This window comes from Peromyscus eremicus, chromosome 9 (assembly GCF_949786415.1).
Source record: "Peromyscus eremicus chromosome 9, PerEre_H2_v1, whole genome shotgun sequence".
In the NCBI taxonomy this organism is placed as follows: Eukaryota; Metazoa; Chordata; class Mammalia; order Rodentia; family Cricetidae; genus Peromyscus; species Peromyscus eremicus.
Window position 1 is genome coordinate 78926115 of NC_081425.1, and position 25890 is coordinate 78952004.

General features: G+C 50.0%; 2 protein-coding genes across 4 annotated transcripts; both read right to left on the bottom strand.

The window, feature by feature from the left end:
- Positions 1-10871: 10871 nt before the first annotated feature.
- Positions 10872-17554, bottom strand: Dusp13b (dual specificity phosphatase 13B). Of its 3 annotated transcripts, none has more exons than XM_059273851.1 (4): positions 17456-17554; positions 16135-16308; positions 12102-12322; positions 10872-11305 (listed from the first exon to the last, which is right to left on the bottom strand). In XM_059273851.1, exons 1-4 carry the CDS (start codon positions 17551-17553, stop codon positions 11103-11105), a joined length of 696 nt encoding a protein of 231 aa, XP_059129834.1. In that variant the 5' UTR covers position 17554; the 3' UTR covers positions 10872-11102. The 3 variants fall into 3 exon arrangements, with proteins under 3 accessions (XP_059129834.1, XP_059129832.1, XP_059129835.1); XM_059273849.1 differs by having other exon boundaries at positions 17054-17542; XM_059273852.1 differs by lacking the exon at positions 17456-17554 and adding an exon at positions 16731-16849.
- A 4756-nt stretch (positions 17555-22310) lies between these two features.
- On the bottom strand, positions 22311-25564 carry Dusp13a (dual specificity phosphatase 13A). Its single transcript, XM_059274519.1, has 3 exons — positions 25416-25564; positions 24411-24628; positions 22311-22510 (listed from the first exon to the last, which is right to left on the bottom strand). Exons 1-3 carry the CDS (start codon positions 25562-25564, stop codon positions 22311-22313), a joined length of 567 nt encoding a protein of 188 aa, XP_059130502.1.
- Positions 25565-25890: the final 326 nt, after the last annotated feature.

The following is a 25890-nucleotide window of genomic DNA, read 5'->3' on the forward strand; positions in this document are numbered from 1 at the left end:
ACAGAGCTTCCCAGTTCTTGGCTGGAGAGACTTGGGCTTCAGAATAAAGAAGGCTTCCTATACTTGCTCTCTGGTGGGCATGGATCCCGGTCCTCAAGGAGCCCATTGTGTGTGAAGGGACAGGGTGACAGGGAAGGAGGAGGATGCAGAAGGAACTGACTGTCCTTCTGCCCTAATCGCACCAAGAGGGCTCTCTCAGAGTGTGGGGAGCCTCCCCCTGCCAGCAAGCAATTGCTTACCCAGGGATTTTACGAGGATTTTTTTTTTTTTTTTTTTTGAGTTGTAATTGAAAAGAGGGGATAAAAAACCTCTTAGACATTCCAGGTTTTACTCATAAGTCTTCAGGAGTGTGCATGCATGCATGTGCGTGCATGCATGTGCGTGCATGCATGCATGTGTGTGTGTGTGTGTGTGTGTGTCTGTCTGTCTGTCTGTCTGTCTGTGTCTGTGTGTGTGAATACTCCTAATACTGCCAGACCATACCAAAGTTAAGGAAAACATCGAGGTTTTTGTAAAGGATATTAACTCTTCTCTAAGTTAAAGACCAGAATTGGGTTCAGCCAGGTCTACAGCAACTATAAAACCCTTTCCATTAAATCAAATATTCTCTCGTCTTTGGAGGACTGGGGATTTGCAGAGCAGGCCTGCATTTGACATTACAGAATCCTAATGTCAGTCTATTTAAGAAAACTCTAAGAGAGTACAGTTAGCTTTGCATATAAAACTTCTTGGCAGCAGTTATAAATCATATAAAAATAATTAAGAGAATATGAAAATAAATCCATAGTGCTGGAGAGATGGCTCGGTGGTTAAGAGTACATACTGTGCTTCCAGAGGGCGGGAGTTTTGTTCCCAGCACCCGTGGCTCACAAACTCCAGCTCCAGGGGATTGATGGCCACGTTACGTCTCTTTGGGCACCATAAACATGTTCATAGACCCACAGACAGACACACAAATACACATAATTTAAAATAAAAATAATTAGGGCTGGAGGGCTAGCTCAGCAGTTGAGAACACTGGCTGCTCTCCCAGAGAACTGGGGTTCGATTCCCAGTATCCACGTGATGGCTCACAACAGTTTGTAACTCCAGTCCCAGGAAGTCTGACTCAGTCTTCTGACCTCTGTGAGCACCAGGCATGCATGTGGTGCTCAGACAGGCATGCAGGCAAAACATCCATACACATAATTTTAAAATAATAATAAAATCTTTATTTTTTTATTAAAAATTTTAAGCCCAGCATGGTAGCCCATGCCTTTAATCCCAGCACTTTGGTGGCAGATGCAGGCAGATCTCTGAGTTCAAGGCCAGCCAGATCTACAGAGTGAGTTCCAGGACAGCCAGAGCCACACAGAGAAACTCTGTCTCGAAAAACAAACAAACAAACAAACAAACAAAACAATTTTGTTGTTGTTTTTGTTGTTTTTAGAGACAGGGTTCCTCTGTGTAGCTTTGCGCATTTCCAACCTAAGACAGAGCGCCTGTGTGGCCTGAGCAGGCGTCTCCATGATGGGTAAGGCGACCTGCTGACGGCCCACACAACCTAAGTCAGAAGCTCATTTTTTAGTAAAAGGGGGACCTGTAGGGCCCTGGTTTTGGGTAACTGTTGCCTTGCTTGCTGACCTTGACCTTAATATCCTCCCTATGCTAATTCCCTGCTGGGTTCCATCCTCCTGAATGCTTAAGGGAAGTTCCTTGTCTGTGTATCCTGCATAATGGGCATTAACAGCTTAGATGCAAGATTGTAAAACATTGGTAGAGAACTTCTGCCCTCTGGGGTTCTCCCATTGTGCTGTAAGCCTGTATTTAAGACCTCCTCCCTCATTCAATAAACGGCATTTGGCATTAACAAGAAAGAAAGAAAGAAAGAAAGAAAGAAAGAAAGAAAGAAAGAAAGAAAGAAAGAAAGAAAGAAAGAAAGAAAGAAAGAAAAATCTAGGCAGTAACTTTTTAGAAACAGGCTAACCTCGATCATCCTGTTGGGCCCCAGTGTTCTGAGAAGTGACAGGAAAAAGCTGAGTTCTGTGTGGCCAGCCCTCCCATCCCTACTCAGGGAATATAGACATACAGATGTGCTGTGGATATCTTTCTGTATGCTGTGAATATGTGTTGCTCTGATTGGTTGACAAATAAAGCTGTTTGGCCTATGGCAAGTCAGCTTAGAAGCAGGCAGGAAATCCAAACAGATAGACAGGAAGAGAAAGGAGAGGCAAGTAGATGTTGCCAGCCCTGCCAAGAGAAGCAAGATGTAAAAATGCCAGTAAGCCTCAAGCCACGTGGCAAAGTATAGATTTACAGAAATGGGTTAATTTAAGATATAAGAGATAGCTTGCATGAAGCCTGCCATGGCCATAGTTTATAAATAACATAAGCCTGGGTGTGTTTATTTGGGGCCAAGTGGCTACAGGACGTGGATGGGAAAGATTCTGCAGGACCGGAGAAAACTTCTGGATACACAGATGTTTCTTCCAAGCCCTGATTGTCTCAGAAAGAAGGGAAGAAACCCAAGCTTTTATTCAACACCTACTGTGTGTTAGTCTCTGGGCTACTTTTTCATTTGTTTGGTTTAGTTTTATTTGTTTGGTTTTTGTTTTGTTTGGCTTTTTTGTTTTAAAGATTTATTTAATGTATACAGTGCTCTATCTACATGTCTGCCTTTATGCCAGAGGAGGGCATCAGATCCCACTATAGATGGTTGTGAGCCACCCTGTGGTTGCTGGGAATTGAACTCAGAACTTCTGGAAGCAGCCAGTGCTCTTAACCTCTGAGCCACCTCTCCAGCCCCTTGCTCTGTTTCTTTCTTTTTCTTTTTTTTCAGAGCTGAGGACCCAACCCAGGGCCTTGCTCTTGCTAGACAAGTGCTCTACCGCTGAGCTAAATCCCCAACCCCTTGTTCTGTTTTGTTTTTTTTTTGTTTTTTGGTTTTTTTTTTGTTTTTCGAGACAGGGTTTCTCTGTGTAGCTTTGCGCCTTTTCCTGGAACTCACTTGGTAGCCCGGGCTGGCCTCGAACTCACAGAGATCCGCCTGGCTCTGCCTCCCGAGTGCTGGGATTAAAGGCGTGCGCCACCACTGCCCGGCCCTTGTTCTGTTTCTTGAGACAGGATCTCACTATGTATTCCTGGCTGGCCTGGGCCTCACAGAGATCCCCCTGCCTCAGACTCCTGAGTGCTGGGACTAAAGGTGTATACAACCACACCTGACCCCTGGACCTGCTTGTTTATTACCACATTCACAGTCGACCTACAGTGCAGTTAATGTTATACAAACCCTTGAGGAACTCAAGGTTCATAGGATTTCGTATCTGCTGGTTTCTGCAGCTGGTCGGAGGTTGACATTGGAATAGAAACCTCAGTGTTTGTGTGTCCAGGCTCCTACGGCTCCATTTCAGCCTGTTGTGGTTTAAGTGAGAAATGTCTCCCCATATTAGTGTGAGTAAACACTGTGACCAAGGCAACTTGTAGAAAAAAGAGTTTGTTTGGGCTTACAGTTCCAAAGGGCTGGGAGTCCATCATGGCGGGGAAGCATGTCAGCAGGCCAGCAGGAAGGCTGTTGATCACATCCTCAATTCAGAGTGAACTGGAAGTGGTGAAGGATTTTCACTTTCAAAGTCCTCTTTCTGCACCACTTAAGACTTCCCAAACAGCACCAACTGGAGACGGAGTATTCAAATTAGACCCTTTGGGGGACATTTCTTATGCAAATCTCTATACCCTGTAGGCTGATGTATTTGAACACTTGGTGGTGGGAAGGCTGTGGAACCTTTGGAGGTGGAGTCATCTAGAGGAAGTACACCATTCGAGAAGGACCTTAAGGTTTAAGGCCCGCCCCTACTCCCTGTTCTGCTTCCTGTGTGCTGATGAAAATGTTATCAGTCTGCCTCCTGACTCCCAGGTAGGCCTCAGGATCCTACTTCTGTGCCTTCCCACCATGATGGACTGTCTCCCCTCTGGCTCTGTAAGCCAAGACTCAGCCTTCTTTCCTTAATCTGCTTTGTCAGGGTATTTTATCACAGCAATGTAAACATGACTATTACATCACCCCACATAGCAGCTTAGCTCAGGTGTGGAGATGGTGATCAGGTGGATGGTCAGGAGATCATGTCACATGGGTGGTCATGTGGGTGGTCAGATGTTGTGTGGGCGGTCAGGTGGTCACATGGGTGGTCAGGCAGGTCGGGTGGTCAGGGTAGTCAGCAATATAATAAACATCTTTGTCCAGAAACATTGGTGCTTCTCTAAAGGAACAGAACTGGACCAAGAATAAGACAGGGTTTGGGGGCACACCTGCAATTAAAGCACTTGGGAGGTGGAGGCAGGAGGATTAAGAGTTCAAGGTTAGCCAGGCAGTGGTGGCTCATGCCTTTAATCCCAGCTTGGGAAGCAGAGGCAGGCAGATCACTGAGTTCGAGGCCAGCCCGGTCTACAGAGTGAGTTCCAGGACAGCAAGGGCTACACAGAGAAACATTGTCTCGAAAAAAACAAACGAAAACAACAAAAGAAAAGAATTCAAGGTTATCCTCAGCTACATAGCAAGTTCAAGGCCAGCTTCCTCTCTTTGAGCTGCTGCCTCAAAGCCTGCCTCAAAAGCCCAAATCCAGACCAGGGAGAGGGCTCAACAGGGGAAGATACTTCCACTAAGGCTCCTCAGTCTGAGTTCAGTCCCTGGGACCCCCATGATGAAGGAGAGAAGCCAGTCTCACAAGTTACCCTGTGACCTCCACACATGCACTATGGCATGCACATCTACACAACATAAGTAACAAAAGACAAATGAAGCAAGGCAAAACCAGAAACAAGAGAGGAGCTGGCCATAGGGGTTCATGCCTGTAATTCTGCCACTCGAGGCTGCTGAGTAAAGGTCTTGAGTTTAAGAGCAGCCTGGGCTACATCGTAAGATCTCATCCCATAAACAGGGGAAAGGAGGAGTGCTTGGCTCCAATTTGAATGTGCTGACCAATCGTCTCTCCAAGGCACTCAGTCAGCCTTGTCAGACACTGTCTGCAATCTGACTGAATTCTGTAAACGGATGAGGTGTCTTCACGTGACCTCAGAGATGCACTTGGAGAATCTCTTTGGGACCTCCCATGGTATAGCTGAGGATGTAGCTCAGTTGATAGAGCTCTTGCCTGCCATTCCGGAGCCCTGGACATGATCTCCACAACCCTGTCAGTCTGGCGTGGTCTTGCGTATCTGTAATCCCAGCAGTCGGGAGGTAGAGGCAGGAAGATCAGAAGTTAAAGGTCATCCTGAACTGCATGAGTGGGGTCAGGGCCAGCCTGGGATATGTGAGATCCTGTTTCAAAATAAGCCACCACCAATAATCCAAAAAAAAGAAAGCCAAGATTGTTATGGGAGATGGGACTGTCTCCTGGGAAGCTTCCCTGACTTACGTGACAACTCTGATGTCCTTGGGTATAGACTGCAGCATTTTCCCAGACTCTGGCTGAATGGGGGACTTCATTCTTCTGTGCCTTGCCTCTGATGGTGGGTGCTCTTGTCCCCAGCGGTTTCTTCTCGCTTCTCCATTCCTGACTCCTGCTGCTTCATGGCTCCTGCTCCCCATGTCTCTCCACATACCCCTCTATGTCCGATGACCTTTGACTCTGGTTCATTCCCACCACCCCCCACCCAGAAAGTCTCCTCAGGCTGGCATTCCCCATTCAGCAAAGAGCCCCTACCGATGACATGTCTTATATTAGAGTGCCTCAAAACTCTCTGGGCAACTTGTGGATCAGAACATACAGTAATTAAGACCGAAGATGATGAGAAGTAACAAAGACTTCAAAAATGGTGGTATCAACAAGAGAGGGAGTTTTGGGGATGAAGAGATGGCTCAGTGGTTAAGAGTGGTTGCTGGTCTTGCAGAGGACCCAAGGTTGGCTCCCAGCTACCATGTGACCTCTAACAAGTCTGTAACTCCAGTTCCGGAGGATCCAGAGCCCCCTCCTGGCATCTGCAGGTACTGCACAAATGTGTTGGCCAGCCATACACACAGGCAAAACACACACTTCAGAAAAGATAGATGTAAGGGAAACAGAGGAGGAGTGGATCTGGGGGAGAGGGGAGGTCGGGGGGGGGGTACCGAGAGGAGTGGAGGGAAGGGAAACCAGTCAGGGTATAATGTATGAGAGAATTAAAAAAAAAACATATTTCTTTCTCTTTTCATGTAAAGGAAATGTGGAGGCAGAGACTGTCCAGGACCAGAGCTCCACAATCCCACTCACACTCCATATAGGACCAGGGAGGTGGAAGCCAAACGTTTTTGTGTTTCGTGTTTAGTGTGTGTGTGTGTGTGTGTGTGTGTGTGTGTGTGTGTGTGTGTGAGGGCCTTTCTCTATTGCTCTCCCTCAAGGTCTCTCACTGAACCTGGAGCTCACTGTTTTAGGTGGGCGGGGTGGCCAAAGAGTCCCCAGGTCCTGCCTGTCTTTGATGCTCCTGTGCTGTGGTTACAGATGTGGCCCTCATCCCTGGCTTTTATGTGGGTGCTGGGGACCTCAACTCTACTTCTCAGGCCTTCACAAGTACTTTACCCACTGAGCCATCTCCCCACCCCATACCATTCTTTTTTTTTTTTTTTTTTAAAGATAGGATTTTACTATGTGTGTCTGGCTGGCCTGGAACTCACTATGTAGACCAGGCTGGTCTTAAAATCACAGAGATCTGCCTGCCTCTGCCTCCCAAGTGCTGGGATTAAGGGCGTGCACAGCCATGCCTGGCTAACACACCATTTCCTTTGAAAGAGGCTTCTCTGGAGTTCTATGCAATACCTCCACTCTGTCTCATTGGCTGAGGTGTAGTCACATGCTTATACTCACCTAACAAACTTCCGTCAGCTTCCTTTTCCTTCCCCAGGCCAGCCTGTTTCCTCGGGGGACTGGGAAATGGTTGCCTTCTCTGCCACCTGGATCCTTATGGCTCCCCCTACCTCTTCCCACTGCAGCCCCAGATTCTGAACTCTGTCTACAGAGTCCCAAGAATGTGCCCTGCTGAAACCTGAGCTCCAGGCCAAAGAGAAGGTTCTGTCCCAGCCTCTAGACACCCCAGCCTAGGCAGCAGGGGCAGGCTGCCCACATGCACAGGCCAGGATGACTGGGACTGGCCTCTGGAGCCACTATTTTGGGTGTTGCTGACAGTGTATGAGCAAGAAATAGCAACAAGGGCTGAGTTGTCTGTTGGGAGAAGAACCTCTGGGCATTGGGGGTAAGCAGGTTGGGCTGCTCCCTAGGACTGGGTTTGATCTGGATAATTCCAGGCCCTACCAACTCCGGGTTGAACTGGAAACAGCTGTCTCTCCCCTGAGTTGGAGCAGCCATGTATGGTCTGGCCTAGATTCTGGGATGACGCTGGGCACAACAGCATGAGCTTTCTGCCATTTTCCAGCTAGGATATAAAGCCTCCTGTACACTGGAGCAGCTAACAGCCATCTCGAACTGGGACTTAGTGCCCCAGAGATGTGACAGAGTCAGCTGGCAGCGCTTGTCCTAAAGCCTGAACCCACATCCCATTCTGATGTCTTCCTCAGAGCCTCAGTTTGCTCATCTGTAAAATGGGAGTGTGAATGCATACCTACCAAGCCAGAACACTTTTATGTACATTCTGAACTGCAAATGAAATAAAGGGAAGCTAAGGTCCAGTCCAGGTCAGCTTCATCCTGCCAGGTTCCCTGACTTAGGCCACTGTCCACTTAGGAGGAAGGGATACATTCTCTTTCATGCAGCTGATTGCTCAGGAGTGCTTCTGTCCATAAATGTGCTTCCTTGGACAGGATACCTGTTCTTATTTGCACAGAGGAGAAGCACTCACCCTCCAGGAATGGAGCAGAGAAGGGAAATGTTCCTTAAGCCCCCCCAGAAGAAGTCAGAGCTGGCTCTGCAGTCTTGGTGGGGACTCTGAAGAATTCAGGGGCCTTATGAGTTATATATGTGGCGGGAGAGTGTCAGGCGAGCTGGATGGGAGACATTGCATGCAGGTGCAGCTGGGGCAGAGAGGCCATCCAGTCCCAAGACATGTCAGGATCCAGTCTCTTTCACGGCCCTTGTTACAGGCCAGGTAACGTGATGTGAACCCACAGCTGATGCCCCATGGACCCACAGAGCCGCACCTGAAGGGATTGGAGGAACCGTGTCCAGGATGACAGCTCTTATGGTTTGAGTCTGAAATATCCCATCCAGGCTCATCTGTTTGAATGTTTGGTCCCCAGCTGGTGGTGCTGTCTGGGGAGGTTTTTGAACCTTTGGGACATGGAGATGGGTTATGGGTGACAGGCATCTGCTCTACCTTCTTCTGATTCCAGCCTGAGATCTCTGCATCTAGCCTGATGTCATAGTCACTGCTCTGTTGCTGTGTAAAGACACCATGACCAAGGCAGTTCTTATAAAAGAAAGCATTTAACTTGAGGCTTGCTTGCTTATGGTTTTAGAGGGTTAGTCCATGGTCATCAGGGCAGGAAGCAGACAGGCATGTGCTGGAGCAGTAGCTGAGAGCTTTACAACTTGATCTTCAGGCAGGAGGCAGAGAGAAAGAGACTGAGCCTGGGCCTGGGCCCGATGTGGGCTTTTGAAACCTCAAAACCCATCCCCAGTGACACACCTCCTCCAACAAGGCCACACCTCCTAATCCTTCCCAAAAAGTTCCACTAAATGGGGACCAAGCATTCAAACATATGAGCCTATGGGGGCCATTCTCATTCAAACCACCACACTGAGTTCTCTGACTCCTTGTCATACAGTGTGAGTAGCCTCACACTACTGCTGCCCCAGATGGAGCTACCATGACTTCCCTCAGAAACCGTGCACCATAATAATGATGTCTTCCTTTAAGTGACTTCTCTCAGGTATTTTGCACAACTACCTGTCATAGGCATGGCAACAATGGTTGGGAAACTCTGCTAAAAGTTTAGGGAACCAGCAAGAAGAGAGGGTGGGGAGGCAGTACGGGATGATGATGAATGGAAAGTTCTGCTGAGTCTGAAGTTCAAGAATAATATACAAATGGAGGTGGCTAGTGGGATGTAAAGGTTGTGAGCACAGGAGGGAGAACTAGGCCATCTCTGTCTGGGCCTTTAGCCTGGAGACGTTCCCTGAGGCTGTGGGGGCTGAGGCTCACCCAGAAGAGTAGGAGCATCAGGGAGGCAAGAGGACAGAACCTGGAGAAGCCTTCACGTTCTAGCGTCAGTCAGAGGAAGTAGGATAAATGGGAGCATCCAGAGAGGAGGAGGAAAACCAATCAATTCACCCTCAAAACCAGGCCTGGGCTCTGCAGTTCACCAGGGAGGAACCCAAGGGGAACTTTCTGTCCTGTCTCCTTCCTTTTCTCGTGTAGCCCAGCCTGGCCTCAAACTCACTATGTACTGGGGATGACCTTGAACTTCTGGTCCTTCTGTCTCTGCCTTCTAAGTGCTGGGATTACAGGGCTGAGACACTGCCCACACGGTTTATGTCATGCTGGGTATGATGGTTTGAATAAGTAACACTATTAGGAGGTGTGGCCTTGTTGGAGGAAGTGTGTCCCTGGGGGCAGGCTCTGAGATTTCAAATGCTCAAGCCCGGCCCGCAGTCACTTTCTTTTCCTGCTGCCTGCTGATCCAGATGTGGAGATCTAAGCCACCTCTCCAGCACCATGTCCGCCTGAGTGCCACCGTGCTTCCCACCCTGACAATAATGGACTAAACCTCTGAAAACTCTAAGCCAGCGCCAATTAAATGTTTTATGAGAGTTGCCTCTTCACAGCAACAGAAACCCTGACTAAGACCCTGGGGAGCAAACCTAAAGACTCACCCACACTAGGCAAGCACTCTACCAACAGAGCTACATTCCCCAGCCCCTGGCCTGGAACTTACTATGTAGTCCAGGCTAGCCTTGCTGCTTCATTGTTTATGGTGCCGTGGATCAAACCCAGAGGTGTACACATGCTGGGCATGTGCTTCATCACTGCACTACATCCCCAGCGCCAACAGTGAGGCTTTAATTGTTTTTTTTCCCCGAGACAGGGTTTCTCTGTGTAGCTTTAGTGCCTGTCCTGGATCTTGCTCTGTAGACCAGGCTGGCCTCGAACTCACAGAGATCCACCTGGCTCTGTCTCCCGAGTGCTGGGATTAAAGGCGTCCGCCGCCGCCGCCGCCGCCGCCGCCTAGCTCCAGTCTTTAATTTTTAAGACCATTCTTTTGTGCTATTATACTTGTCTTTCCGGGGTAGTGTATTCATGTCACACTAAGTGTGTGGAGGAGCGAGGACAGTTTGTGGGAGACGGTTCTTTCTGTCTGCCATGTGGGTCCCAGGGACTGAACTCAAGTCATCAATCCAGCTTGCCAGCAAAAACCTTTCCCTGTCCTGCTGTCTCATTAGACCTTCATTTGCTTTATTTGAAAATAAACTTTATTTTATTTACTATTACTGTGTGTAGGCATGATGTGTTAGGGTGTGCGTATGTGCCAGAGCATGAATGTGGTCTAAGGTCAGAGGACACCTTTGTGGAGTCCGTTCTCGCTCTCCACCCTTATAAGGTGGAAGAGTGAACTCAGGTTGTCGGGGCTGGTGCCACAAAATCTTTTACTTGATGGGCCGTCTCACTGGCCCCCAGAAGTGAATGTTGACGGTGGCCTGGAGAGGATGTGACACTTGGAACAACCTTAGCTTTGGGCAAGGGTATAAAAGGGACGGGACGAGGAAGAAGTTGCCGGTCCTCAGCACTGCACCAAACCTCCTCTTGAACCCAGAACATTATCACCGACTGATCCCACCCTGAGCTCTCTCCTCTTTGGGCCTTGTCAGATCCTCAGGTTCCTTTCCCCTCCAGGCTGCTGAGTCAGAGCTGGCAAGCCATCCCCAGGCTTGTGGCCGTCGGGACAATAAAGCCATCATCTCACAAGCATCTTCATTATGATGAACTTTTTATTATAGAGACAGACTGAATTTTCTTGTGCATAAAGAATTTTTATATTGGGTCAAGGGACTCCACCTGCTGAAGGATGCCTCAGCGGAGCCCTGACTTGCTGGTGACATCTCAGGGTCTCTGGAAACGGCTGAGACTGCCATCCCCAAGGCCAGGCAGGTCAGGCTGGGCTACGCTGGATGGAGGGGTCAGGGCTTCGGGCGTTCCCTAAGTCAGAGTTGCCCTGATTCCCGCCTCAGCCTGTTGTCCAGAACCTGGAGCTGTCGGAGAAAGCCTGAGTTGGGGCAGATATCTCGGTGGGCCTGCACCGTCTGGATAGCGTCTACCAGTGTCATGTTCTCGCAGATCATGAGGAAGGCCAGGACAACTGTGGCAGATCGGCTTACCCCCATGGCGCAGTGGACCAGCACGCGGCCTGTAGGAAGACCAAACCTAGCATTGGCCGCCTGCACCCACCTCACCTTCGGGAAGAAGGGACAGCTCTGGCCATCCCTTTTGTCCACCTGTCTCAACACCCTGGAAAACCCGACACTGTCCTCATTGTCACATGGGGCCACAGAGGCTCAAGGTCACACAGCAATTTAGCGTATGGCTAAGGTGGGCAGCTGGGCCCCTTCGGGTCCAGAGGGGCTTCCTCTGATAGCCATTGCAGCTCTAGGAGAGGGTCCCCAAACTTCTGGAGTCCCTTGGATTTACACCACAGGGAATACCCTCTTCTTCTCTCTCGGCCCTGTTCTCTTCCTGCTCATGGAGCCTTTCAGCTACCTGTATTTCCTCTCTGAGTCTTTGCTAGGTCTTGTGGTTTCTGCCTAGTGGGCTGGCCTCTTTCTAAAGGGTATGGTTATACTAGTGACGATAACGGAGTGTGTGTGTGTGTGTGTGTCTCCCTAACGCTGCCATAGCAAGCACATGTTACCACGCCTGCTTTTTCCATGTAGGTTCCGGGGACCGAACATAGATCTTCCACTTGCACAGCAAACTACCAACTGAGCCTTCTCTCCAGCCCCCACGCTGAATCTCAGTTATATCTGCAATTGTTGGTTTCCGTGATATACTCATCAAATGATAATAGCCATCTGCTCCCTAGAGTGGGAGGGTCCCTGATGGGGTTGGTGCCGTGGACTCCCTACCCATCGGGGCTACTGGAGAAATGCATAGTGGCTCATCCCACCCTGACCCCAACCTGCCCGGTCCCTTCCCCAGCAGCTCACTTCGGGGAGTATTGAGGGCTTCTCTGATGTATCGAGCAACAGGCAAAAAGTAGACACTGAGGTCAAAGAAGGGATTGTCGTCAGCCTCGATGCCATAGTACTCCAGAGGTGTTCCACGGTAAAACTTGGCACCTGTGTCCACTTGAAACTTGCCTGCAGCGACATTCACAACGTGGGTGATGCCCAGTTGGATCAGCCGGCTCTTGTCTCGGGCCGCATATCTGAGGAAAACGTACGTGGGAAGTTAGGGTGTGGAGGTGGATCTCACAGGGTCCGAACTTAACCTCCATCCCACTGTTCTCCTCCTAGGGTAGAGACTGAACAGTGAACTTCCCTGATGAGGGCAAGCCTCTAGAGCAGCGGTTCTCAACCTTCCTAACCCTGCGACCCTTTAACATAGCTCCTCATGTCCTGCTGACCCCCAACCATAACATCATTTCATTGCTACTTCGGAACTGTAATTTTGCTACTGTTATGAGTCGTAATGTAAATATCTGATAATGCAGATTATCTTATCTGCAACCCCTGTGACAGGGCCGGTCAACCCCTAAAGGGGTCGTGGCCCCACAGGTTGAGAACTATTGCTCCGGACCTTTTCATCCCAGGAAACTTCCTGGATGGACATTTAGCTATGTGCGTTGAAAGCTTTAGAGATGTGTGTATACTTTTTGCAAACACTTTCTTCTAGGAACTGATTAAAAGGAAGGATTCAAAATGTGCCAACAGACATTATATAAGCTAAATTTAGTGATATTTAACACTGAAATATTAGGGAGAGGCCTTTTTCTCCTCCTCCTCCTCCTCCTCCTCCTCCTCCTCCTCCTCCTCCTCCTCCTCCTTCTTCTTCTTCTTCTTCTTCTTCTTCTTCTTTTTTGGTTTTTTGAGACAGGATTTCTCTGTTTGTAGCTCTGGCTGTCCTGGAACTCTTTTTGTACACCAGGCTGGCCTCAAACCAACAGAGATCCTCTTGCCTCTGCCTCCTTAGTACTGGGATTCCTGGCTGAGAACTTATTTGACTTAATACGTTATGAAGTATGGTACAGTAATCCTCTTTTATCTGTGGTTTTACTTTTCACAGTTTCATTTGCCCACAGTCAACTATGGCTTAAACCATTTTTAAAAATTCTATCAGTGAATAATTAATAGATGTTAAGTTTTGCACTGTCCTGCTGTGTTGTGCCCAAGGATGTCAGTTAGTAGTAGTTGTCAACTTTACAGATCTGTGGAGGAGAGGAAACCTCATACAAGGGAGGAACTGCCACCATGACTGGCCTGCGGACATGTCTCTGGGGCTTTTTTTAGTTGCTCATTGATGTAGGAGGATGCAGCCCACTGTGGGCAGTGCCATCCCTAGCAGGTGGGCCTGGGCTGTATAAGGAAGGTAGTTAAGCAAGCCAGAGGGGGCAGGTCAGTAGGTAGTGTTCCTCCGTGGTTTCTGCTCCCAGCTCCTGCCCTGGCGTCTACTGTAACTGTGATCCAAATAAGCTCTTTCCTCCCCAGGCTGGTTTTGGTCAATGTTTCATTATAATAACAGGAAGTAAGAAGCTAGAACAAGGACTGGCGTTACCCTTTGGGCCAGTGTATCCACACTGCATATGCTATTTTAACCATTAATTGTCTAGTAGCTGACTCAGTTATAAGACTGAGTGTCGTGGTATCACAGGCCTGTGTTTAATTAGCCCCTACTTAATATAATAATTACTGTTTTGGCCGGGCAGTGGTGGCGCACGCCTTTAATCCCAGCCCTTGGGAGGCAGAGCCAGGTGGATCTCTGTGAGTTCGAGGCCAGCCTGGGCTACCAAGTGAGTCCCAGGAAAGGCGCAAAGCTACACAGAGAAACCCTGTCTCAAAAAAAAAAAAAAAAAAAAAGAAAATAATTACTGTTTTGTTATTATTAGTGTTACTTTCTTAATCTAATTTACAAATTGAACTTTACAAAGGTATGTACTAGTAGGAAAAAAGACAGCATATATTATGAGCATTTGACACTGTCTTTAGTCTTAGATATCCACAGGGGGATGGCGAACACACCCCTCGGGTGAAGCAAATTCCTGTGTGTCTAAATTATGAAATACCATGAGTCACTATAATGTGGTAAATGCAGGTAAACAAGGGAAGATATTTATTTTTTTCTAAGAACCTGTGAAAATACAGGATATAAAACAGAATGTTATAGGAATTTTTAAATATGTAGTAGGATTCATTTAAAAAGCTTTCTATGTAAAGCCTATCTCAAAACGGTATTACAAAGTGATGGCATTTTTACCCAAAATAGATCTGTGAAAAAGCACATATGTGTTTTTAAAACTCTGCAAGGATCTTTATCTCTGTGGAAAGAGGAATATTGTTAAATATTAATCCATGCTTGAATTCTGAAGATTGATTTATGTATGTATATGAGTGTTTTGTCTGCATGTACATCTGCACATCAGAAGAGGGCATCGGATCCCATGGGACAACAGTTGTGAGCCGCCATGTGGGTGCTGGGAATTGAACCCAGGACCTCTGGAAGAGCAACCAGTGCTCTCAACTGTTGGGCCATCTCTCCAGCCCCATTAATTCTAAATACAAAGGGAAATTCTAAATTCTTTCTATATATTTAAGTCTGTATGTTCTAAAATTTAAGAAAACTTTTAAGAGAAAATAACAGTTTCTCCCTCTCTCTCCTTTTCTCTCATAGAAACCTTGGGAAACTCATGTGTTTTCCAGGACACCTGTACTAAATGCTCCTAGGATCACTGCAGCAGTTAAAAGTGGATCAGTACAAATGAAGAATTTATGGTATAGTCACACAGTGGAATATTATATAATAATAACTTCAGCTATACAGAATAACATTATGTCACACAATTTTAACCAAATGACGCTGTCCATAAAATACACACAATATGGGCTGTTTGCCATACAAGTGTGAGGACCTGAGTTCAAATCCCTAGCACTCACATAAAAGTCAGATGTAAGCCAGGTGTGGTGGCGCACGCCTTGGATCCCAGCACTTGGGAGGCAGAGGCAGGCGGATCTCTGTAAGTTCCAGGCCAGTCTGGTCTACCTAGACAATTCCAGGTTAGCCAGGGCTATAGTGAGATCCTGTCTCAAAAACAAAAATGGTGGGGGGAGCATAGGGAGGTGAGTAAGATCAAATACATGAGAACTTGAAAAATCTCTGCCAAACCCATCAGTATGGACAATGAATATACATCAGTTAAAAAATAATGACAGCCAGGCAGTGGTGACGCACGCCTTGAATCCCAGCACTCGGGAGACAGAGGCAGGCAGAGCTCTGTGATTTCAAGGCCAGCCTGGGCTACAGAGTGAGTTCCAGGACAGCCAGGACTGTTTCACAGAGAAACCCCGGGTGAAAAACCGAAAACAAACAAACAAAAAACAAAACAAAACAAAAAACTAATGAGACAGGCCTGGTAGCATGTGCCTTAATCCCAGCACTCAAAAGGAAGAGGCAGGAGGATCCTTGTGAGTTTGAGGCCAGCCTAGTCTACCTAGGGAGTTCCAGAAGAGCCAGGGCTACACAGTGAAATTCCGGGTCAGTGATGATGATGATGATGATGATACTTATTTTAGGCAGGCTAGGCACATAGCTCAATTTGTACAGTGCTTGCCTAGGGTTTGATCTTCAGCATAAAACAGGTGTGGCGATGTACTCTTGTAATCCCAGTGCTTTAGAGATGGAGGCTGGAGGGTCAAAAACTCGAGGTATCCTCAGGTATATAGGAGTTCAAGCCAACCTGGGGTACTTGACACCTTGTCTTAAAAAAAAATAAATAAAAAATTGTCGCTTAAAGCATGGTTATCCACCGAGAAGGGGAACTCGCAGAGGTAATTCTCTATTTCTGGACGATGAAACGGTTTGTGTGTGTTTTGTATATTCTTCTTACCTGTGTCCTGTTTCCATAATAAACGTAAGAAGACAGGCAAGTATAGGCAATGGTGAGAGGCAGCGGATGCCAGCTGGAGGAAGCTCGTCCTGCCACTCACACCCTGTGCCACCCCCAGCTCCTCCGTGGGTCTTACTTACGCATCTCCCAAGAAGAGGTTGGGCCAGACCTCATTGATGTGGGTCATTGTGGCGGTCCGGCGGACCCACAGCAATCGTTGCAGTGAGGCTAGCGTGGGTGGCTGGTAGGGGGGCACCTGGACCGCCCCGTGTATCTTTGGCCTCCGAAGGTCCTGCTTCTGCATTGAGTCCATCCTGGAACAGAGTGGATACGACAGCAGCTGGAGCAGGGCTCCCCGAGGACGGGTCCAGTGGACAGGGAGGCCTGCGATGCAGTACCGGGAACCCCTGGGATGCTGTGGGGCCAGCCTCAGCTATGCTGAATGAGGCTAGAACCTAGAACCTTTTCCCTGGGAACAAGGAGAACTAGAATCCCCTTGTCAGTGCCATGGCGCTAAGTAGACCTTTCCTGAGGCTGTGGATGTTAGAAGCTTTGGCCTTGGGGACCTTGGGGAATCTCTGGAGGACAAACCAGTACAGACCCTACCCCTTAAGTCACTGGAAACCCCAGCTGGCTGAAGCTCTCAAAAAGTACCCAGGATGTCCGTTCAAACCCAGGCAGCTCATCTCCAGCCCCCACCCGCGTTGTTTCTAGGTCTGGTCCCTCAAACCCTCACTTTGAGGTGCTTGAGGTCAGAGCACTGTCCAGGGTCATAGCCCAGCTACAAACTGGCACTGATCGGCCTTTTCACACCAGGTGAGCTGGGGCCTCTCATATGTAGGATGCATCCTTTGTGGTATGTCCCTTGTTTTCCACGGAGGGACATTGAAGTTCGGGGTGTCAATTCAGCGACATCTAAAGACAAACGGCTGGGGTTGATGTCTATTTCTGAGTGACTTCAGTTCCTTCCCCACACCTTCCAGTTGCCAGGGGGTAGTCACCAGCCTGTCAGGGCTGAGCCACACATCTGCTTATAGGCCCCAGGCTTTTCCTCCTTACCCCCGTGACTGAGGCCAGTGCAGCTGTGCAGGCCTCACCCGGATGGGGTGGGCTGTGTCTGGAGTCAGCTGGCTCAGGCCATCCTCCGGGACCCTGCAGAGCTGGGGTGTCAGAGGCACCAGAACCCTGGCCTGGTGCCGTAGTGGGAAGGGGGACCTATCTTGGCCAACTGCCCCTGGTCCCTTCAAGGAGTAACTAGAGAAGGTACAGACTGGGTAGAGCATCTTTTCCCTCTGGCAGGCAGTACCAAAACTGGAAAAAGAAACAGGCACCCAGGAGGCCACTGGCTTGGCCAAGCTCACCCAGCGGGTGGATGGTGAGCTGGGAGGAACTGAGGACCGGGCTTTATCCTTCATCCCCCACTGTGACCTCTCAGGGCAGGCTGAGTGGCCTGCCACCTACCTAGGGCATGGTCTGGGGTCAGGAATGGGGGACTGGGTGCAAGGGCAGGACTCTGCGTGTGAGTGGAACAGTGCTAAGGCAGATTCCGTCCAGAACATAAATGTTGTGAAGCGCCTAGAATTCCACATCCATGCATTTGAGCCAATGGGGGTGGGGGTGGGGATGAGAGCAGGCCGAGGCTGCTTGGACTGAAGCAGTGACCCTTCCCCCTAGTGTCTCTGGTATTGAACACACTTGTCCTTCTGACCCTCCTGAAGATGGGGGACCAGCTGAAGAGATACCTAGAGAACAGACTTCCCTTAAAACTTGGCCAGGGTATATACATTCTGTGGCCTAAGCGAGTTTTCATTCCTGTCTCGACCTGAGTTTCTCATAGTAAAGATGGCTGGGTTGCCTGACTTCTGTAGATTCTCTGGTATTCTGCGGGCTGCAAGCGACAGGAGTCACTGGAGGAAGTATCGCCGGACCAAGGGACATCAAGTTGGAGGGGACCCCTGAGTCCAGAGGAGTTCAACAGCCACTCCGGCCTGGAGCCACCGGGTGGAATGCTCCAGCTCGGAGTGGAACCAGACAGGGATTTAGGGAAACCCTAGGCCCCTCACAGGTCTGCTAAATTTGGTGTGGGGTAAGGCTGCCCTCTGGTGGCCAGTGTCTGCCAGGCAGCACAACTGTGCCCCAGAACTATGTCAGGGATTTAGGGGCAGTTTTTAGCCTTCCAGGTCTCACCTAGATCTGTAGGAAAGGTTTTCCTGGACTTAGGTTCTCATGATCAGGTCCTACTTAGGGCCTTGCTTCTGGTGCTCAGGATATATGTAGCGCAGTTACCTGCTCAGGTCCACTGAGGGTTCCTCCCGAACCTATCGGTCAAAGCCAGGCCCCTCACTCAGTCATCTATTCTTTAAGCCTTAGGCACTCCCCCGTCCCCCGACCAAAGGCAGCCCAGGGACATAGTTCCTTTGATTCCTGCTCCCCCTTGGTCTATGGAGGGCCCTGCTTGACACTGACTTGGACTTTTCCTCAGCCATGTCAGAATGAGACATGGCTGAACGTCCTGTAGGAACAAGCCTGTTCCCTTCACACTCACGATACCCCTCAGGGTGCTCCCTGGGATACCTGGCCTCTACGTCCCTGTGGTTTCAGGCAAGCAGCTGCCTCTGTGGCAGCTGTTTACAGGGGTACACACTTGCTCTCTGTTGCCTGTCTCCCACTTTCTCCCAGGAACCACAGCCTTCTAGAATACTACCCCACAGGCCCGCAGCCTCAGGCCTTGCCCAGGCACCAGGGGACAGGACAGCTGTTTGCTGCCTACCTCTTTAGCTGTGACCCCAGGACACGTTCCTCCTGCTCCCCCCAGCCGCCCCCTCTTTGCCTCCCCTCTTCCCTAGGGAAGCAAAGGCCAGGTAGGGACGGCGTTCTCAGAGTAGAGCATCGAGGAGACTGGGAAAGGGACCTTGGGGACCATGGCAGGCAGATGCCAAGGGTGAGCCCATGGTGGTCTCTGCCCAGTGTGCATCCTTGCACCCCTGGAGGGAGATGAGCCTGAGTGAGAGTCTCTGAGTTTGAATCTTCACTAGGAGCTGCTGGGAGACTCCCATGACATCATAAATGATATGCGCCTCCGTAAATGGGGCATCCGGTTATTTATATCGCTGTAATCACTCTCATCCTTTCAGGATTCAGCAGTGCCCTGGAGAGGCTAGACCTCCACAGTCTGCGGAGGTTTCACCTGGATCTCTGTTTCTTGTTGATATTCACAGCTCAAGGAAACCCATGACAGACCAGACAGAGCCCAGTACTCACCTCTTCCCACTGAGTCCACAGAGTGCTCTCATGAGGCAGGCAGTATCAACATCCCCACTTCTCTGATGACAAAACTGAGGCCCGGAGTGATAAAGCAGGAGGCCCGGGGTCATATAGTGGTGAGAGGCAGAGTTCTGTGCCTCTCCCTCTGACCTGTTTGGACTCCCCCAACTCAATCCTTACAGTTGCCCAACACACATAACATAGGCAGAGGTGCTCTGGGCACCACTACCCAGCGTTCCCAGGGGCCCCTGAATTAGGGCCATTCACCCACCTGTAGGGAGATCCTGCCCAGGCCGTAGTCTTCTCTGACAGACAGTGTGGACCGCCGGCTTCCAGCCGCCTGTCTCGGCACACTTGATGCTGTTTCTATTTTTTGATTTGAGTTTAATTATAAAGCATGCTGTCCTCTCCCTCTGGCTCCCCTTACCACTCCCCACTTGTCCGTTGGTCCCAGGGCATGGCCAGAACCAGGTTCAGCCAGGGACTTTCTCCTAGGCCCAGGCCTCAGTCTTAATGTTAGGCATACAGGAAGCAAACGGGAATTTGCCTGTGGTGTGTGGCGTGAGTGTATTTGGGTAGCTGAGCGGGGAGAAGGAAAAATCAAGCAAACCATCTTAAAAATTCCCTTTAGAGCCAGGCGGGTGGTGGCGCATGCTTTTAATCCCAGCACTCAGGAGGCAGAGGCAGTGGCAGGCAGATCTCTGTGAGTTCAAGGACAGCCTGGTCTACATAGTGAGTTCTAGGCCAGCCAGGACTACAGAGTGAGACCCTGTCTAAAACAACAACAACAACAACAACAACAAAAGCAAAATGCACACAAAACAAAACAAAAACCCACCTCCCTTTGGGGCTGGGAGGTGTCGCTCAGCGGGAAAGTACTTGTCTAGTAGGCTTGAAGCCCTGAGTTCCATCCCAGCATTGTCCAAACAGACAGACAGACAGACAATGTCCCCAAACTCCCTTGGCTTTCAAAGGTTACCCAGAACAAGGGCAGAAGGTAAGAGCTGAAAGGATCTATGCTGGAGGACAGAGATGACAGTGACCCGAGGCACATGCACACTGGTGGCATGGCACCCATCAGCGCACAGGCCTAGGAGCCTCTGTTTGGGGGTGACTAGCTCAGGATTAAGATCTGGCAGATACAGTCAAGGTAGCGCAGACAGACAAAGGTGTAAGGGGACTACAGGGCAAGTTTGTGCGGTCAGAGGCTTTAACTAGGCGCATCTCTCCCCTCCACTTCCTTCTCCCTCACTCAAAGACAGGGATGCCCAGGGGTATGCCTAGTGAGGGCCCACTGGATTTGAGATTAAAAATCTCTCCTTTTAATCCAAATGCTCTAGCCATACACCCATACCATAAACCCTACCAGATATTCTCTCTCTCTCTCTCTCTCTCTCTCTCTCTCTCTCTCTCCCTCCCTCCCTCCCTCCCTCCCTCCCTCTTTCCTTCCTTCCCTCTCTCCCTCCCTCAGCCTTACATCCACTGAACTCCCAGGATCTAAGACTCAAACACTGCTGGGGTCCTTGAGGCGCAAGGAGAGCTGGGGAGAACATTGAGGATCATCCTCCCTGGCCCCATCAGGGAACTGGGGGAACCCTGTCATGGAACCTCAGCGCTTGGCTGACAGACAGCCCACTCGAACCTGTGGAGACTGGAGACTGTGGCGGCGGCGGCTGGGAGGGTGTGTGGAACACTGGAGGGGGCTGATGAAGCAGTGAGTTCGTGAGTGAGCCCCACACCGGGGCCTTTCCATCTTCTGGGCATCCACTTGGGCTAAGGTCGCCATCAGGGCCAGGGCCAGAGTAGCAAGCTGGAAGAGCCTGGTGGCTGAGAGTAAGGACTGGCTCTGGAGGAGAGAGAACCTTCACGTTACAGGTAAACAAAGGCCCAGGTTGGCTGGGGCGTGTCTTCACCCCTGAGTTCTGTGTGCAAGACTAATTCTCCCCTCAGGGCCTCAGCCCTGGGGTTGCTGGGTACCGTTACACAGCAGGTGTACTGCAGATCTCTGGAGGCTCTCACGACACAGACACTTTTGGAGATGTCATTTCCCCACATTGGGCAATGGTGCAGCCCTGCTCAACCAACTTCCCCCAGACCAGCTGTCTGATGGGCAAGATGTTGAGGTCAGCGGCCAGGGGGTCTGAGACTCCAGGCTAAGGAAGTGAAGCGACTGGGCATGAGGCAAAAATCTGCTGCTCTGCCATGTTTCTCCTTCTTGGCTAGAGGGGAAAGAGTAGGCCGTGAACTTGCCGTCTACACAGGGAACACATGTCTTGGTTGCTAACACCAGTGCATTTCAGAGGAAGTGTGTGATGACCCAGGCTGGCTCTGCTGGGAATTTGCTAAGTCCTACAGGCTCTTAGGAGAGGCTGGGCAGCACCCAAAAGCAGGTAGGAAGGCCTTACCTACTGCACATAAGGCGTCTAAGCCTAGACTTTCCTTCTTCATCTTTCTTTTATTCATTCTCTCTCTCTCTCTCTCTCTCTCTCTCTCTCTCTCTCTCTCTCTCTCCACTTGTGTTTGAATATTTGAGTATCACAGTGTGTGTGGAAGTCAGAGGACACATTCAATCATTCCTTCCTTCCCATCTACCTTATTTGAAACCGGGTGCCTTGGGTTTTTTGTTGGTTTGTTTGTTTGTTTGTTTGTTTGTTTGTTTCTACTTCATATGCCAGGTCCAGTAACTCCCAGGGATTCTTGTCTCTGTCCCCTATCTCACCATGCACAACTAGGTTCAGCCTTAGGTAGGTTCTGGAGATTCAAACTCGGGTCCTCGCCCATGTGTGGCAAGTGCTTTTGCCTCCTAAGCCATCTTCCATCTTTCTCTGTTCTCTGGAGAGCTAAAGAATCCAGGTGGGAGGATGGCCTGCCAGGCCCTGGATAGGCAAGGGGAGCCCAGCAGCGCGAGAAAGAGAGTGAGTGGGTCCTCACTGCCAGCCACAGGCAGCCCTGCCAACCAGCTTCATCCCAGGCTCCCTCTCCAGGCTCCCAGGTGATTTCTCACTGCCAGCCACACTCAGCATGGCCTCCTTGCCCTTCCTTACCTGACTCCTTAGCTCTGGCCTGCTCCTCGCAGTTGCTGGTCCAGCTGGCAGAGCTGGCGGAGGAAGCCGCGATTGGGGAAGATCCATCGGCGCTCCTTCACCACAAGGACCGCCTGCTGCAGGGGCAGCCGCTGGTGCAGCATGAGGTAAGCCAGGACCAGTGTGGCAGAGCGGCTCACACCTACCACACAGTGCACTAGCACCTTAGCTGAAGAAGACATGCAGGGGATGGACGCCTTCCCGACAGCCAGCCCACCCAAGGGGGAGGGCCCAAACCCCAATCCCATTCCCCAACCTGTGTTGGGTGTGTTATGGGACCCTGTGTAAGTCCCTCAGCCTTTACGGGCCTCAGTTTCCAGATCTTTCAAATGAGTAGACTGACATCTCTCTAGAACTACAGTCCAAACCCTCAACATGACTTACAAAGCCTTTGAGGCCAGGTGGTAGTGGCGCACGCCTTTAATCCCTGCGCTTAGAAGGCAGAGGCAGGCCGATCTCTGAGTTCGAAGCCAGCCTGCTCTATAGTGCTAGTTCCAGGACAGCCAGAGCTGTCTCGGGGAAAGAAAACGCAAAACAAAACAAAACAAAAGCCCCTGAGAACTAGCCATCCTGCCCATGCACCTCACCTCAATCAGAACCCATTTCAAAACTCAGCTCTACGAACACAGGCAGACTTGGAGTTCCTTGGAGGTGTCATGGCCTCTGATCTTTCCTCTGATCTTGGTCTGACAAGCCTTTACTCATCCATCAAATCACATCTCACACGTGGCTTCCTCCATCAGCTTTCCTCACCACTCAAGGTATCACTTGAATCACCAAGCACTTTGTCCTTTCTGCGTGTGACCTAGAGAAACTACCGTAGTCAGGAAATCCCCGACACCATAGGCCTCTGGATTGGATGTTTGCATCCCTCTTCACATTTGCCCTCTCATATCAGCAACACTCAGAGGACATCCCTGTTTGATTAGCAGGTTCTCCAAGAGCAGGAGCCTTGGCTGACTTAAGTCTGGCTTCCTAGAGTTTAGTTCTTCCCCTGACACAGGCTGAATAATGACTAGGTGGTGGTGGATGAGCAGATGAGGAAAAAATGGTCATCAAAGTGCTCTGGCTATTACAAGGCACCACGAACCTTACCAAACCTCTCATCACACACAAAAAATGAGGAAATGGAAACCCAGAGCCTGGCTTGCCCACGGTCACCGAGCAAAGGGGCATGGCTGTTTCCCAAGATGAACATATAGTAAGGGCTCCAGCCTCTCAAGGCCTGTTATACCTGGGTGTTTTGTTTTGTTGCTCTGGAGGTACTTTGGGGCAGAATTCTGGGTACCAGGTAGCACTCTCCCAGAGCTGCCTGTTGTGGAGTAAGAACTATGAAGAAAGCGGCTGTCAGGAATGCCGAGTTGGGCCGGCAGGTTGTCCCCAGCTGTGCCGGGCCACTTCATTTCTGGCTGCCACATCTGTCACCCTGACTGCCGCTACAGTCCTTGGCTGTTCTCACACAGCCTGGTTGTGTTCTGTGTGCAAACCCAAGGAAAGGGATGGTCCTATGAGGGTGCTGTCAGACCCACATCTAGAACCCGATCCATAAAAGGACATTCTTCCTTGATACAAAATAAGAAGTCTCCAGAACTCTGCTCCTAAAAAAACAAATAAAACCCCTCCCCCCAAACTAAAAAACAAAACAAAACAAAACAAAACAGAAGTGTGGCTGCTCCTAATTCATTATGGCCTTGCTATTTGGTCTCACTTTCTCCATCTTTGTTTGTTTGTTTTGTTTTGAGATTGGAGTTCTCTGTGTTGCCCTGGCTGTCCTGGAACTCACTCTGTAGACCGGGCTGGCCTCGAACTCTCAGAGATCCGCCTGCCTCCAAAGTGCTGGGCTTAAAGGCATGCTCCACCACCGCCTGGCTAACTTTCTCCATCTGTGAAGCAATGCCATTAGATAAGATGCTGAGGCCTAGAGCAGAGTATTGTTAAAACAACAATAAAAAAGAGAAACAAAAAAAGACAAAAAACTAGGGATGGGAGGATGCTGAGGATCGAGGGGAAATTGGATATCCTCCCCACAAGTGAGCAGAATGGAATATGGACTGGGCCCCAAGTCCTACCCCCAGGAGTGTTGAGGGCACGGTGGATGAAGTCAGCTGCTGAGGAGAAGTAGGTGCTGATGTTGAAATCAGGGAGGTCGTGGGCTGGTACCCCCAGGTAGCTCACACTGCTGCCGTAGTAGTCAGGGCCTCCCTGACAGTAGAGTCCCCCGTGGGCGGCGTTCAGCACATGGGTAATTCCCAACTTCCACAGCTCAAAGCGGTTATTTGCCGTGGCCCTGGGAAGGGCAGAAAGGGGGCTAGATGCAGGCTGAGCCTCTGGGTCAGGAAGGAAGCTTTGTTTGATGCCTGATTTGGGGAGGGTAAAGCTGTAAGGGTAGAAAGGGAGCTAGAATTCATCTATAGTGAGCTGGGTCTGCAGCTTTCTGTCTCAGCCCCAGAGCTTTCTCTTGGTAGAGTTGGTGGTGTGAGGGGGTATGTTTAAATCCCTTTTGCTGTCTCAGGCAGCCTGCCCCCACCAAAGGCAGGAAGAGATTGCTTCAGCCCTGACAACTAGCTGCCCCTCCCTTATTGCCACATGTCTTCTTACTCATTCATATGCATCATCTAGAGTCACTTGGTCACCACGTCATACCTGCTACTAATCTACAAATATTTAGAAGTGACACCTTTCTTGATTCATCCTAGGCTAGGCTTCTCCACCCACTCAGTGTCCACAGGAGGCAAGCTGGGCCCAGAACCTATGCTCTGTGTCTACACCATTTCATGTTTCGAACGTTATTGCTTCCCAGACTGGCCAGTTGTCTAAGATGTGCCTGAAGACCCCAGGGACTCCCTGACCTTCCCAAGAAACAAAACGAAAACACTCAAGCTCCCCCTGCTGTTAGAATCTGGTCACTGAATCGCTCCTGGCGCTTAGGAGTCGGGCGAAAATTCCTGCCTGGCCTTGGGGCGGGCTAGCAGCAACCAGTTCTCCTTTTTCCCTCTCTGCCACCTCCTCTGGTAAAGAGCTCAAGGATTGTTTCTCCTTGACTTACTCCTACAACCCTGTTAGCAGCCACTCACGCATCTCCTATGAAAAGGTTGGGCCAGACTTCGTCTACGCGGCTACAAGAAGCTCTCCCGGCCCTCAGGAGCTCTTCCAGCTGCAGGACACTGGGGCAAGGTGTGGCTTCTGCTTTTTCCCCCAGTTTCGGGGTGGAGGCCTCAGCCATGGGCCAGGCTGCCTACCCCTCTGCCGTCAGCTCACTCTTCTCTGCCCTGCTGTGTTTCTCCTTCCCAAAGATTGGCAGCGACAGGTGGGACAAAGTGACTCAGCAAGTCCCAGGGGCCTCCAACGAGGGCAAGGCATCCGATTTCTCTGGTGCCAACTCCCATCCCTAAAGTCTCCGAGAACACGGAATTAGACCCTTTAAGTCACTCTCTGCCTCCATCAGTTTCTTCTGTCAAGTTAAGTAGACACCTGCCCTGGAGAATTGTTTCAAGGGTTAAACAAAACAAAAGGTCCACTGTGTCTGCCATACCGTTGGTGCTTCGACAT

Excerpts from the sequence above, each read along its gene's own strand:
- Dusp13b (XM_059273849.1), bottom strand. The coding sequence starts at position 17,409 with ATGAAGGATAAAGCCCGGTCCTCAGTTCCTCCCAGCTCACCATCCACC. Across the intron at positions 16,309-17,053 it reads CACTGGCCTCAGTCACGGGG|GATGGACTCAATGCAGAAGC; the intron begins GTAAGGAGGAAA and ends ACTCTGTTCCAG. Across the intron at positions 11,306-12,101 it reads AGCCCTCAATACTCCCCGAA|GCCGCGTGCTGGTCCACTGC; the intron begins GTGAGCTGCTGG and ends GTCTTCCTACAG.
- Dusp13a (XM_059274519.1), bottom strand. The coding sequence starts at position 25,564 with ATGGCTGAGGCCTCCACCCCGAAACTGGGGGAAAAAGCAGAAGCCACA. Across the intron at positions 24,629-25,415 it reads AACCTTTTCATAGGAGATGC|GGCCACGGCAAATAACCGCT; the intron begins GTGAGTGGCTGC and ends TGCCCTTCCCAG. Across the intron at positions 22,511-24,410 it reads TGCCCTCAACACTCCTGGGG|CTAAGGTGCTAGTGCACTGT; the intron begins GTAGGACTTGGG and ends TGTCTTCTTCAG.